The 15,419-nt window shown below is 31.8% G+C and overlaps 2 protein-coding genes across 6 annotated transcripts in view; one reads left to right on the top strand and one right to left on the bottom strand.

The window, feature by feature from the left end:
* Positions 1 to 8,298, bottom strand: part of vap (RAS p21 protein activator vap) — a 29,704-nt gene extending 21,406 nt beyond the window's left edge. The window contains exons 1-3 of the mRNA XM_088231809.1: positions 7,926 to 8,298; positions 5,381 to 5,577; positions 581 to 694 (exon numbers count right to left, since the gene is read on the bottom strand). Of these exons, the coding sequence (XP_088087935.1) occupies positions 581 to 694; positions 5,381 to 5,540 (274 nt within the window). The 5' untranslated portion in view covers positions 5,541 to 5,577; positions 7,926 to 8,298. The remainder of the gene's footprint in view (positions 1 to 580; positions 695 to 5,380; positions 5,578 to 7,925) is intronic.
* Positions 8,299 to 9,577: 1,279 nt separating this feature from the next.
* On the top strand, positions 9,578 to 15,412 carry LOC148278163 (uncharacterized). 5 transcript variants are annotated; one of them, XM_088231816.1, is made up of 6 exons: positions 9,634 to 9,950; positions 10,424 to 10,486; positions 10,907 to 10,996; positions 11,548 to 11,622; positions 12,754 to 12,854; positions 14,887 to 15,412. In XM_088231816.1, exons 1-6 carry the CDS (start codon positions 9,821 to 9,823, stop codon positions 14,899 to 14,901), a joined length of 474 nt encoding a protein of 157 aa, XP_088087942.1. In that variant the 5' UTR covers positions 9,634 to 9,820; the 3' UTR covers positions 14,902 to 15,412. The 5 variants fall into 5 exon arrangements, 3 of the variants coding, with proteins under 3 accessions (XP_088087941.1, XP_088087942.1, XP_088087940.1); XM_088231814.1 differs by having other exon boundaries at positions 9,674 to 9,950; positions 12,754 to 12,849; XM_088231815.1 differs by lacking the exon at positions 10,424 to 10,486 and having other exon boundaries at positions 9,578 to 9,950.
* The last annotated feature ends 7 nt before the right edge of the window (positions 15,413 to 15,419 follow it).

Genomic DNA, 15,419 nt, shown 5'->3' with positions numbered 1-15,419 from the left:
AGACTCTTTTAACCTACTCACCAAAATTTATTTTAATGTCCCCTTTCGCGTGACAAGAAATAAATATTTATTCCATCTGCCAGTTTGTAGCACTAACTATGCACAACACTCTTTCCTCTATCGTTCTTGCTTAAACTATAATGATTTTTTTTCATCTATTTATGTATTTAACATACCCCTTAATTTATTTAAAAATAAATTAAGACTCATTCTTTCCGACTGCGATACGCTCTCACTTGCTATTTAATGATGCTCACTCTTACACACACCTTAACACTTACTCCCACACAAATACACACCCTCCCAACTCTACACTTACTCTCATACAAATGCACATAAACACACCCTTTTATTGTACCACAATTTTATATGTATGATTCTTATTTAGAAACTTCGCTGGTCTCTCTTTAAACCTTTTCTTTATTTAATCATTGTTGATTTTTTGTTTCTGTAAAATAAATAAATACATGTTTAGGATTTTTATTTTCTTTCCAACGTTGATTTCAGACAATTAACGAGCTCAATACCAAACGAATTCGACAATTAGTAAGGAATATTTGCTCAGAATCAGAACATGTACCTAAATAGCTGCCTATCTTGTCGGTACCCCACAGTCTATCCTCGGCTGTGTAGCGATCCAATCTCCCGTGATACCATTCGGACTCCGGGGGTGCCAACACTCCTTGTCTCTCTCCTGTAATTTAACTTCAAATTATTTTAGTAGTAATGGTTTTATAACTCAATAATATCAAAAATTGAAATAGAAATTACATAATTTAATTAAAATTATTATTATTATATAGCACCCATAGAATTAAGAATGGTCCAGAAGGAGCGTAGAATCATATTTGAATACATTGGACTGTGTCCAATAATTCCCCCACTTTGCCCCACTTTCGCCGCACGCATGCGTGAAGTCGCCGCGTACTGTTGCCAGATCGTGCAACATAATCATAACACATTCGTCGTGTCGCCGCGTAATGTTCTACGATGGGACAAAATATAATTATAACACAAATGTAAGGTAAAAAAAACCAATCTGATAATTTCGCTAAAATTTTATTATGCACGCGAAAATATTGATTGACACAACAGAGTAGATAAGTAAAGGGTCATTCAATAAGAGTAATTAAATTAATGAACTTTAAACTTAAAATATAAAACAAATTTTATTTTACATAAAACTGATATTTTTATATCATATTAAATAATATTTGATGTTTTAAAGATAATGTCGGTCAAATGTCCACGATAGAGTTCTTTAATCCGAGATCCAATTTTCATTAGATGAGCAAAGTAGGATAAAAAAAATTACTACCCTGGCAACACTAACGAAATGTTCATTTTGTTTCTTCGACAATCTGACAGATGGAAAAACAGTTCACTTTGTAAGTAATGCATTTACTACATACACATTTGTTTGCTAATTACACATGAAATGTGATTGCATCCTGTAACTTTAAGATTCTAGCAGGATTTCTACACTTTAAAAGGACACAACACGGCATACTTATCATAATTCAAATCAGGAGTTGCGTACTGAGCGATGTCTACAAAGAAACTAATGGGTCAAAACGTAAACCTACTCATTTATGAGTAGTTTAATCGCCTTCTGTTTGATGTACGTATATGGTTTCTGGACTATTCTTAATTCTATGATCGCACCTTTAGGACAAAAACGACTCAACTCAAAAAATCAAATTTTTGGGAAATTGCAAAAGAATAATTTAAATTGTGACACCTTCGTATTCCTTCGTCGATTGCTTCGTATTTTTCGAAGTAAGCACCAAATTTTGAGTTAAAAATTACCAAAAGCTTTCTTCAGCCATGAATCGATGAAAAAAAAAAGCGTAATAAAATTTAAATTATTGTAAGTTTAACCCTTATACTGCTAAACAACGATATATCGTTGTTGTTAATCCCTATCATAAAGTTCTAACTAGACTGATGCTGACGTCATAATCCCCAAAAGGGTAAATGATTTCGGGAACTCCTTGTTGCACTTAACCGTCAGTGGTATAAAACATTTTCAAAACATAAAAATTACTTATTCGACGGCTTATTATTTAGTTTCGTACCTATTTCAGGCCTACGGAAAATTTAATACAAAAAATAATTTTTTTACGCGCAGTAAAAATTTAAGTATAAAATTGTACAGCAAAGTTTCTTGAAAATAAATAAAAAATAATTTAAAATATTTTAATGAAAACGAACAACTTTGAACGACGTCACTTGTTCATATGAATCAACCAATGATAAGAGGGTTGTTTAAGATTTCCGGTTTGCTAATCGTCAATAAACCAATCAACAGAACTAACCGAGAAGAAGGGGAAGAGACCTTGCGACGTCACACGCGGATTAATGTCAGAAATACAAAACTTTAAAAGATCGTAGCGCTGATAATACGATACATAAAAATTGAAGAAAAAAATCTTCGTCTATTAATCATTTTATTTTTTTAAACCACTAAACATCCTCATTATAAATTTACTTATGATGTTTAAATTCACAGTGCTTTTAAGAAAAGAGAAACGACTAAACACAGGAAACTTCTAGCTAGTCGGGACCTGAAACAGTGAACTTTTTTACATTCCAGAAACAGTGAAATAAAAAATAAATCAATGTTAATAGTAAGATTTTTTATCACTTATATGACATATGAGGAAAATAATTATATTCGGTGTTTTCCCCGCTATTAAACCCAATTCAGTGATTACGAAAATATTGATGTACTTCCGTAATGAATAACTAATTGAATACTTTACCTTTAATATAAAAGTTCTTATCTAGTGAGGTCCCTATATCACCGGAAAACCCCATAATTAAGAATATAAACAAATAAGTAAAGAGCCATAAAACATAAAAATAATTCACCATGGAACCTAATAATTGTCAATTAGGACGTTTGAATATTAAAAAAAATCATTTGTTAATTTATTATAATGGGTACCCACAGTAATGGGAAATCAAAATGTTTTAGCTGTTCATTAGGTAGTAATTATTACTCTACTAACAAAACGTAATTATTACTATACAAACTCTATTCTACAAACTATTCTACAAAGAAAACGTAAATGAGGTATATCAGCTCGATATTGATCCAAAAATACTTCAGAAAAAGCTTCTTCGATTTCGTGCTCTTCGTAAGAGTCATATTATAAATTATTATCACTATCACTTAAAAATATATCATTATTGTCTAATTCACTTTCGGAATAGGTTCAGCTGCTAAGCCTCTGAGTTTCTCGGCGAGATACTATTATTTCTTTATCACTTTTACTATCCGTTATCATTTTGAATGATATATTTTGTAAATTTATTCATAATAAAAAGGACGCTTTGCAGAGTTAAATTGTTAGTTAAAGTAACAAAGTAAGATTAAAAATATATATAAATGTAAAAAATATGTAATTTACCTCAGCTGTTTGTAATTTCGGCAACTGTTGTCTATCTCACTCAATCCGTTATGCGTGAACTAGCTATTAGTGAAACGGAATATTTTTCTTAGAAGAGATATCAATTTGTGAGACAGTTGTACAAAAACATTATTTTTTTTAATTAAAATTATATTATGACAACTACAAAGAAATAATATCACCTAGTACATTTACCGGTTACCTTTAAGTTTCAATCTAAATAACTCCCTACAAACATTTGGACATACTCAAAATATTGTTGATTAAAATAACTTGCATAAAAATTTTAAAGTATTTTTAGGCATTACCTAGGAGGTAAAATAATTTATCCAGATGAAACTCACCGACATCAATAAAGGTTTCAGCTCTTTTAGTTTGCAAAATTGAACAGATGGAAGAGTTGGGGTAATGTAAAAATAACCATGAATGTGGATGTGTAAACATACCCAGAATAGTGAATATTTCGCAGTGTGTAAAGTGGTCATTTGAACCAGCCAATGACAGATCATAAGTCCTGTAAATGCCTTGACTTCCATATTCCCTTGGCAAAAATGTTTTCCCTCTCTGTTGCAACAAATTTCAAGATATATTTTACTCAATTTTTGTTTAGCATGCATTTATGGAAGTGGTAGGTTTGATAATATATAACAGAGCACTTCGCCCCGCAATCAACAAAAAAACTATCATAATTATTTTGTTTCAATAATAACAATGCGCCTTGAGATTGCAGTACGAGATCAGTTTTGTTTGTTTTAATTTTCAATTTAGAAAGGGTTTACAACCGCTGTACGAAAATTGTCTATTTGCGGCACGAATTTTCTATCTTGCTCACTCCATTGGGTTTGAACTAGATATTTATGAAATGGAAGATTTTTCTTGGAATTGCTATTAATTGATAAAACAGTAGTGTGTTTGGAAAACAACGTATTCGATAAAATATTTTTGAAATGTATAAATAAGAGGATTTCTGATTAGATTCTTGAAAAACTGCGTAGCAGCGTAAGGGTTAAACAAGACATTTTTTAAATGAGTCATTATTAGATTGAAAAAAAAAAACAAATAAAATCACTTTAATAAATAAGATAATGACATAATTTTTATTAAGTCAGATCGGGTCACCAAACATAAATGACATAAACTTAAATAAGTCACTAAGATTATCGGTAAGTCGGAACGAAACAATCACAAAGCGTTGGTTTTAATATTTATAGAAATAAAGTAAAGTTGCCATTTGTATCAGAATAAAATCGACTCAACCGGCTTTCGATCACATATATATATTCGGACTAATAGCGTCGCTTATGTACTGACATGGAACCTAAATTCTCTAAGTAACAGTGACCGATGTAACGGTTTCGTCCTATTGCCACCCAAATGTGTCATTTTTTTTTAATGCAGAAAGATGGATAGTGTTCATTGAAGTTCTTTTATGATCTTAACGCATTTTAAGCTTTTTTTTAGTTAAGTCGTTTTCGTTCTAAAGGTGCGATATTATGTTATATTACCCATTAAATCTAAACCGGAGATATTTAAACCTTTAATAAAATCCAATGTTGAACTTCAAATATTTTGATAGTAAATTAATTAATTAAAATAAGCAGTCTGAACATAAAGTTTACACATATAAGCACTTTATAATATTAGAAAATATAATCAAAAAAAGTAATATGGACCTAATTCAATATTATTGTGAAAATATTCCTATTGAGGATTTCAAATTTTGATCTCAAATCAATACTAGTATCGCAATTTGCGGAGAAAAATGAAAGGCTATTATTATGTTATTAACGCACGCAATAGAAATCTATTTGATCTACCCATAACAACATCAAACTTAAATTTAATGAGACTTGGACTTAATCTATTGATATTCTTACCTGTCCATTTACACTTTATGTACATTTAAACTGTTTATTGTAAGAGCCCCTGAGCGTTTAATAAAATGATATCAAATTGTGTTGTACCGTTGGTGCTAGGTCCATCCACATCATCCAGCTCTAGGTCCGCTGTCACATCGGCCAGGTCGGGCCCCCCGCCGTCCTCGGAGCCGGTGGAGGGCGAGCCCAGCTTGTCCTTACTGAACGCCGCCCCCGCCATGGGCCCCCGAATCATGTCGGCCATCATAACACAGTCCCTCCGCGCTCGCCACCAGTTCCGTTACCTGATGAATAATTTCCCGTGTAACATATCACTAAGACTTCTGTAGAAATCCATGGACCCATTTCAACTTTCAGTTATCTCTTCATTATGACAGCCCAACACCTAAATTATGCTGGTTTTACATGGTGCAAGAAGTCTTGCGTAAAAAAACTTGGTTTGTCTCGATTTGTTGAGTCATGGTTTGAACACAAAAATATTACTATTTTTTTTTGTTATAAATTTTTCTTTGCATTTTACAATAAGTATACATAAGTTACAAATACAAAAAAACTATTATATAAACACAAAAAATAATCCCTCAAAGGGATGGCCTGTGTGTGGGTATACATTTCATTTTAAATAAATTTATTTAAACACTATACAATACAATGACAAGAAGGATAAAATTTATAAATATATATGTATGTATGTATGTGTATGTAAGGGTGTTTATGTGTGTGTGTGTGTGTGTGTGTGTATATATGTATGAATATTTATGTGGGTATGTGTATATGTATGTGTACATATATGTATGAATATTTATGTGGGTATTTTTATTTATTAAGGAAAAACAACAGTTGTTATAATATAAGAATACAAAATATAAAAAATAATACATACATCCAGTTAAAGTTTTTCACAAATATAATGAGAGAAAATGTATGTGTATATGTACATATGTGTATGTGTATATGCATGCATGTGTGTATGTATGGGTGTATGTGTATGAATGTTTATAAGGGTGCACATGTGTGTGTGTATGTGTATGGAAATATTTAAATAAACACATATGTTAGTCTGCCTTAGCACGGGTCTTCTCTAGGCATTACTTTATAATATATATTTAAAAATGAAAAAATAATAATAAAATTTGAAAAAAATAATTAAATAAAGACAATACAATGCTAATATTAGAACACATTTTTTTTGTCATTAAAAATGAGAAAATTAATAACAGAAGTATATGCTATTCATTGAAAAAATAAGCTATTAAAATCTGCTTTTTTTATCCATAATTTCAACAAAAATTTCAATCGAAACAATTTCAAATAATTAATCATAAAATAAGGAACTACTATTTATGAATAAGGAAACGCGTTTTTCATTGAAAGTTGTGATGCACTTAATGAGGAAGTTCAGTGATACTGGAAATTGAATATAAAATGTCTTCTTACATGCGGTAAATATTAGAGCATAAAATTGTGAGAAAACGAATGAAGAAAATAATAAAAATGAACTATAGTCAGGGTCTACGTTCAAGGCGCACGGAAGGAACGCGCTAATGTGTTTTGACGCTGCCCGCTTGAGTTTCTATAAAAAATTGGCGTTTATCGTTCAAGAATAACGGCCGGCTAATTTTTATCTAAACTCAACTGGATAGCCTAAAAATACACTACGAATTAATCAACGATGAGAGTGTTGTGATAGGTTTCCGGTTAATGGGAAGCCAATTCAACAACCAACCGAATTCACCGAAGAGAACTTGTGACATCACACGGCGAGTAATTTCAAAATTACAAAACACAAGTTCTCTGCGGTGAATTCGGCTGATTGTTGAATAGGCTTCCCGTAAACTGGAAATCTATCACAACACTCTTATCATTGATTGATTCGGATGAACTAGTGACGTCATTCAAAGCATAGTCGGGGTCGACGTTCGAGGCACACCGAAGCAATAAGATAGTGAGTTTAGATAAAAATTAGCCAGTTTACAAATATACTATTATATTCTTGAATATTGAGGCGCCAATTTTTATAAAAACTCAACCAGGCAGCGTCAAAACACATTACCACATTTGAAAGACATTACTCGTTATTTCGATAATAAATTAAAAGATAAAACAATTACTTTTGTTTTATTAAAATGAGCAGGAAATACAACCGTTTAACCAAGAGACTAAGCAACATTCAGGCCTTTCGTGAAACGTTGCTTTCAATATTTGGCTAAGCGTCCTTTAACCATTCGATTGAATGCCCGCATTTAATGAACATCCTAGCCATCCAATTGAGTGGGTGATTTAGCTAATTGGCGACAACATTTACATCTACAAATAAATTTTAAAATCCAATTATCCCACTAAAAACCAATAAGATTCAATAACATAATATTCCAATAGGAAGAAGGTTTAATTTTATAAAGACTATTGAAAAACTACATTTTTCGAATAATATTCCGAACAAAATAAATTAATCAACTGCATGCAAAATATGTTCTGGCTAGAAATTATTATAAAACTGCTTAAAATACTTGAATGCTAGGTGTATGACTAATTGTGTATTTTATTTACAGCTACGAGAGCGAAAACATTTCGTAAAATAGTGATTAATTTCTAAGAATAAATTATTGAACCAAATTATAATCGTACATACCTTATTTTATTAAATACCATAAAAGAACTATCACTGATATTTAACTTTTACGCGCGTCTGATTCCGAAAATAGCTAAAACCGAGAGAAAACCGACGCATGCATTGTTCTGCAGTAATCACAATTCTTGGGACAAGAAAACAATCGAGACAAAAAAGTTGTTGTTATTTTTTTGCCGAAAATTCGATACAGGCAGAGTTACGATAAAATAGTAGATTTAACTTAACATCATGAATTTACTTTACGTCTTTTGCATTTAAGATTTTTAATACCAAGTTTTAAATATCGACTGCACAAAATTAAATAAGATTTATCGAATTTAGTTTGAGAGGTGTCACACCGACCGCTGGTACGAGTGGAGATTATTGACGTTTCTCGTTTTAGTTTTTGTGTCTATGTGTCTAAAATCACGTCCAAAATCTGGCCATTAAACATATTTTTATATGGCAATACGTGCGAGTAAGAGTACGATACAGGTGGTCTTTTTATAAGTGGTATAATATGTTCAGTGTTCAATAAATTCTTTACCGTTTTGGAGGTACTTGGTTCTTACAGATGTATATACTCTAAGGTTCTTACTGTTTTTTATTTGACTTCACCTTCTTGATGTATCTACTATTTTTCTCCATGTTACTTTTTGCGATTAAAAAAAAAACGATATGAAATTATTTATACATTTTTTAGTCAATGTACCTTTATAGTCAATTCACCCTAAAATTGAAACTTTTAGTAGCATATTTTACTAGAGATGCCATTGCGCCGGTAAAACAATATAAATTACGTAACTGTTGATATTTCATACAGATATTCCTATCCTCGTGTAGAAAAAATTTACTTTAACAATTTTGAGAAACTTTACGTCAGTAAATCTTTTGAAAGTTATCCTTATATTAATATAATTGAGGCATTAAGTATTCAACAAGGGAAAAGTCTTGGGATGGCGAGAATGGATTTTTAAAGCAACAGTAGTCTGCTGAAAAAAAAAAAATTTTGAATTCTCAAATGAATGTCAATCAACGAATTATCAAAAAAAACACACGTCTCTACAGACGCCATAGATAAATGGAGAAAAGGATAATAATAAGATGTTTTATGTACCAAAATGTGTTGACAAATACGAATTTACCGCACCACAGTTTTGTTAAGTTTATTACTTACATTAGCTTATTTAAACTTTTACAGAAAACGTATCTTAATTAAACTGAATCATTATTTCAAAGTAAGTAGACTTAAAAATGATCACAATTAAGTCGTATTTTTCAATAAATAATAAAAAAAAAGATGGAAACTTCTTTGAAAGGGAATATGGAATTTTAAGCATTTACAGGACTTACCGTATACCTTACTTATTATAACCTGACATTGGTTTACACATTTAGTAACATAATGTATTTTATTTTTGTTTTGGTTATTTCCTAAAGGAAAAAGTTGTGGTAGGGTACCTACGTTCGTGCGGATGATAATATTATTAAAAAGTGTTTTCTTCCGTTAAGTTGCACAAAGTATACCAGAGATTAAAGATTTTATTTTTCATATAATTTACCAATTTATTTTGCTTTCACTCAGGCAGTTTTCAGCCAATACAAGACTTTCTAGTCATTCTTCCGATGTCGCACAAGCCACTTGCTAGTAAATCAATACAGTTTGTGGCGCAACTGTCGGCGGCGTGTGCCCAGCCACGCCGTGCCGGCCGGCGTCCTTCTAGACGAACCGCCAATTTATCCGTTTCCATTCGAAATCGCTGTCACACTGCTCTCTGTGTTTTTACACTTTTTTCTTCGAAATTCCGAGTTGTTGCGTACCGAATTGTAATTCTACGAAAAAACTACATCGTTTTCCGAAACGATATCCACATTTATTTAAAGAATGGATCAATCGTGTTCAAAGTCCCAAATTTATGAATTTATCAGATGACGAAATTAATCGACTTTGTTTTGTGTGCATTAAACACTTCAACGCATTCAACTTTAGCCAATACAATGACATCCAGCTTTTATTGTGCTCTGTGCCTACCATTGGATTGCCAGGTAAATTGCATGATATTTCATACATAATTATTTCAAGAATTTGTCTCATGTTGCACGTTTATTTGTCCTGTTTGTCTGCCCTGCAAATTTTTATTGACAATCTTTACAACTCATAGGGAAAGCATACTTTTATTAATCTGGACCCATTTTACAATGAAAGTTATTAGTATTTCTGCAAGAAAAATATATGTACGACTCAGGTTGGCTTTCCACTGTAATTGCACCTTGTTTATCTGTCTTGTGTCTATACAATTGCAAGTCTGCTTTTGGAATGTGGTGTTTGTGATTTGTCTTACAGTTGGTTAATCGGGTTATTATGTATCTACAAAGTTGGCGTAGTGCCTTTTCCTGCAACTTCCGACATTTTTATTTGGTCATTATTTACAAACAATTACCAGGGTGGCATGGTGTGTATACAATTTTAGGGATGTGCTTTTGCAATGTGGTGTTGGTAATTTGTATTATTTTTACAGGGTTTAACAAGTCACCATCCAAAGAAAATAGTTTTCATTATTTACTTGGTGAACAGAGTTCGGGTATGTATTTCTATAATTTTCACATTTCCTTACACCCCTTCTTTCAGACATGTACAATCTCATTTATTATATTGTCGTTATGGTCGTGGCATGGTGTGTTTTCAATTGTAAGGATGTGCTTTCGCAATGTGGTGTTGGTAATTTGTATTTATTTTATAGGATTTAACAAGTCACTATTTACTCGGTGAACCGAGTTCGGATAAGTATTTTCTATAATTTTCACATTTCCTTACACCCCTTCTTTCAGACTTATGTACTATCTCAGTTATTATATTGTCGTTAATGCTTTCTACACGTAACCATCTCAGCTTATTCTTTTCTATTCGTTCAAGCCTTACTCGATCTTTCAAGGTTTTTCCTGAAGTTCTTGCATTATGTTATCTGGTATGATGTTCATTTTATTTTTATTGTGAATTACAGTAGGCATAGCTGTTACTGAAGAACACCCCTGTGCACTCCCGGAAGGCGTTGCCAGTTGCAGTGGTACGACTTTCATCCAACCTATTTCTGGTTTGTAGCAATATTTTTTTTATTTTTGTAATAAAAATTTACAAACATACATATTTATATATAAGAGAAAGAGAAACATCTTTGTTTCTTTGTTAAAAAGAAAAAAATAATAAACAATACATATAAATTCAGGAGAGTTCAGCGTGTGTAAGAGTTAATGGGAGATTTACATCTTGGTTTGCGATCTCAAAAGGCGTGAAACAGGGATGTGTAATGTCACTATGGTTGTTTAATCTATACATTTTTCTATTAATTTCATACATTTTCTGCAAATTGAGAAATGCCGTTTTTGTGATCGACCAAGACTACATCGTCTGAGCGTGGGCCGTTCCCTTTTTAATTATTAAAAAGTTTATAGCACATATATATCGTATGACATGACCATGAAAGTGACCCTCTCAGTTGAAACAAATTTCTGACCCATAATTTTCTCCAGCAAATCGGCATATTAAAGCTGTTTGTGTTTTCAAAGAACTTAAAATGTATACATACAGTTACTTGTCCGACTCATTGACACATTGTCACATATTACTAATTAATAATGTTTTTAGATATCAACGCTGATGACATATCAGGCCCACTGCATATTTCTGGTCCGAGTGCACCTCAGCAGAGTACACCAAAAAGTTAGTATCAAATGACATGTATTCAATAATGCATTTTCTCTTGGTTCTTGGACAGAGAGATTTCGTTCTACATAATATCCACAGATACTTTGTTTCTATCATGTTCATGCAGTTTATGAATAATGCTAACGGATGTTTCCATGAAAATGCGACATAAATTTTTCGTCATTAAAACTTCATGAGGTGTTAAAAAACATTAAGTGGTTAAGACGCTTGAATTACGCACGGAAGGTTCCGGGTTCGATTCCCGGAGAGAACACAAAATTATAATATGATTTTTCTGTAATTGATCACTGTAATGGGCCCTCTTGTCCTGCTGTGGTGCAATTTTTATATTATTTATTATCGGGAATCAAAAAAATTACCTAATTGAATTATTGTTTTTATGAAATTTTTCCTTAATCGTTGTTCAATGTACAGTGATATACAGAATACAGATGCATTAGTGTGCAATTTGTACAATCTTTGGGAGTCGTCGTCTTCACAATATATATAATGTTATCCTGAGTTCCTATCTGACCTCTCCAAAATCAGCGTCCCATTCCCTACTACTATTTAAACTCTTTTGTTCCCACCCAATAATAATATATTAAAAAATTTATGTAAATATGTAGCTATAAATGGTATTAAGTTGTAAATAAGTTTTATATTATGTAAAATGTATGTAATATTAAATACTAACATGCTAACTTATATGTATAGTACTAACACATGTGTAAATATTTAAATAAGTTAATCTCAAACTTGACACTGGCTAGAACACCTCAGTTAGGAGTGAAAAAAGCCAATAAAAAACTAAAGAAGATATACAGAATAAATATTTTTTTACATTATATAGATAAAACACATTGAAAAAGACTCAATTATGACGTTAGTATCCGTTGAATTACCCTAATACTACTCAAATTTATTAAAGATATAAAATACAATGAACTTCAACCAAGAACTTTCATTAACAAACTTGGAAGTGAAATTTTATATTGTAAATAGAACCAACTGCTAGTATTTCTTTTTGCTTATTTCCAAACAGCATCCCTTTACATTTTATCATTCTTTGCAATAATAGTTAGGCATTCATTATATTATGATGTTGGGACCCTTAATGCATCATTGTGAAATATTATATTACAGGACGAAAATATGACCACATCTTGAAGGATGTAAATGAAACCCAATCTCAAAATTTAACACCCAGGAAAAGGAAGCTTTACAAGAAATGTTTGAAATGTTTGGTACCAATTTGCATATATTTAAACATTTGGAAGAGGTCGCCCAAAATCTTTCTGCTAAAGCTCGAATATGCTCTTTGATGTTTGACGAGATGTCAATTAGTCAGAATTTAATGTACAAAAAACATAAAGATTTTATTGAGGGATTCCAAGACTTGGGTGAAGGAAAACGTACTCCAGCTTTTGCTGATCACGTTTGTGTTTTTATGCTACAGGGTTTATATAATAAATGGAAACAACCATTAGCATTTGTTTTTACAGGAGGACCCATTAAATCTTCAGATTTGGTTGTTATCTTAAAATCAATAATCTCAAATATCTTTCGTAGCAATTTGGAATTAGTTTCAATAATTTGTGACCAAGGTAGCTCAAATGTTGGTGCAATAAATATCCTGAAACAGGAAACCCGTGAATTGTACCTTCGGGGTGGTACTGAATGTAGAGTTCACGGGTTTGAAATTGAAGGCCATGAAATTGTACAAATGTTTGATGTGCCACATCTTTTGAAGGGATTTAGAAATAATATGCTAGTAAAAGATGTACATTTTGTTCAAAATTCTGTATCAAAAATAGCAAAGTGGTCCCATATTGTACAATCATACACATACGATCAAGCAAGAGGGGAAGACTTTTTCCAAATGCACAAATTAACCGATAGTCATATTTTCCCCGACAAACTAAGAAAAATGAAGGTCAAGGTTGCTGCTCAGGTATTCAGCAGGACAGTAGGAACTACCATGAAATCTTTGGCAGATACTGTGGATGATATTGACAATGGGGCATCACAGACTGCTGATCTTATCTTATTTATAAATAAACTTTTCGACAGTTTAAATGGCAGTTCTCTCAATGCTAATAGTATTATTTGTAAATACCGTTGTGGAGTCAGATTAACATCTCCCCACTGGAAATTTTGGCAGGAAGCTATTTCCATCTTAAAATCAGTAAAATTTGTAGATTCCAAAAACCAAAAAATATCAGTACCACCTACAGTGCGTAACTGGATTACAACTTTGGAAGCAATATCATATTTGAGTAATAAATTACTTACATGTTATAAATTTACTTTTGTGCTTCCACGTAACCTTAACCAAGACCCCATTGAAAACTTTTTTGGCATGGTAAGAAGTCAGGGTGCACGTAACATAAACCCCTCTAGTTCAAATTTTATAGATGCTTTTAAGTCGCTTCTCATATCAAACTTATCTCATACTCACTCCATTGGAGCAAATTGTGAAAATGATGACGGTGAAATTTTAGATTCATTAAAACTTTTTTTAACATCGGACATCGAAGTACAGGAACAATTTCATGTTGATGATCACTCCTTACCAACAAGTTCTTCAAGACAGAAAAGTAGTCAATATGTTGCGGTTTGTAAATATATAGCTGGTTATGTGGCAAAACGGGCTTTATCTAAATTTGGATCTTGTTGTGAATGTAGACTGGATCTTAAATCTGAAACACAGTTACCGGGGCATAGTTTAATAACTTCTAGGGCATGTGGTCCAAATACTTTAATCCACCCAACAATCAAAATCAATAAAGTTTTTAATACCATTGTCAATCACTGCAAAAATAATTTACCGACTATTTGCCATAAGTTTCATGTTATGTCGAGTTTGAAGGAAATAGTACTATCTAAATTAAATTCAGCATGTTTATCTTGTCCAGCACATAGAGGCCACCTTTTTGATTTTATTGTTAACTTAGTATTGCAATTATATATTTTTTCTTGGTGTAAACAAATTAACTTTCTATTAACTGGGCGAAAAAAATTAGAGTCTTGCATTGTTGATCTTCTCAAATTACAAGCTAGAAAGTGTTATAATAAAAGACTTAAGAATAAGAAGCGCAGACAATAGAGTAGATACATGCATACCCTTTTCTTCTTACCTACCATATTAGCACTTCATTTTATTACTTAATAAGCTTATAAGTGCTTCCTTCCTGCTTTATTCCTAAGCAGCAGCCTAGAAATGTCAATGTGAAATAAAATAAATTATCCACCATTAATAATGTTCTTTTGTTTCAGAATGGTGATTGTTGATGCCATGGATCTTAATGTGCAGGAAGAAAATATTTTTCATCCAGGAATAGAAGGGATCCAATACTGATCACAATGCTGCACAATTTTTAAATAATACTCAATTGTTATTTTTGATAATCCAATATTAGCATATTAGCACTTCATTTTATTCTTTAGTAACCTTATAAATGCTTCCTTCCTGTTTTATTCCTAAGCAGCAGCCTAGAAATGTCAATGTGAAATAAAATAAATTATCCACCATTAATAATATTCTTTTGTTTCAGAATGGTGATTGTTGATGCCATGTCTCTTAATCTTCACGAAGAAAATATTTTTCATCCAGGAATAGCAGGGATCCAATGCTGATCACAATGCTGCACAATTTTGTTATTTTTGATAATCCAATATACTAACCACACATGTATATAATATTATTTTACGAGTGTCAGTTTTCTTTCTCGATTCTTTCTGACGCATCTAATAGAATCGAGGGATTTATTTTAACAGTAAAATAAAACTATTAAAAAATGTTTTTTTAA

Source organism: Micrasema longulum, unplaced genomic scaffold (assembly GCF_059751315.1).
Source record: "Micrasema longulum isolate JH-2025_06_02 unplaced genomic scaffold, ASM5975131v1 h1tg000921l, whole genome shotgun sequence".
Lineage (NCBI taxonomy): Eukaryota > Metazoa > Arthropoda > Insecta > Trichoptera > Brachycentridae > Micrasema > Micrasema longulum.
This window is presented reverse-complemented; position numbering and strand designations above follow the sequence as displayed.

Excerpts from the sequence above, each read along its gene's own strand:
- LOC148278163 (XM_088231816.1), top strand. The coding sequence starts at position 9,821 with ATGAATTTATCAGATGACGAAATTAATCGACTTTGTTTTGTGTGCATT. Across the intron at positions 10,487-10,906 it reads ACTTGGTGAACAGAGTTCGG|TAGGCATAGCTGTTACTGAA; the intron begins GTATGTATTTCT and ends TGTGAATTACAG. Across the intron at positions 10,997-11,547 it reads TTTCATCCAACCTATTTCTG|ATATCAACGCTGATGACATA; the intron begins GTTTGTAGCAAT and ends TAATGTTTTTAG.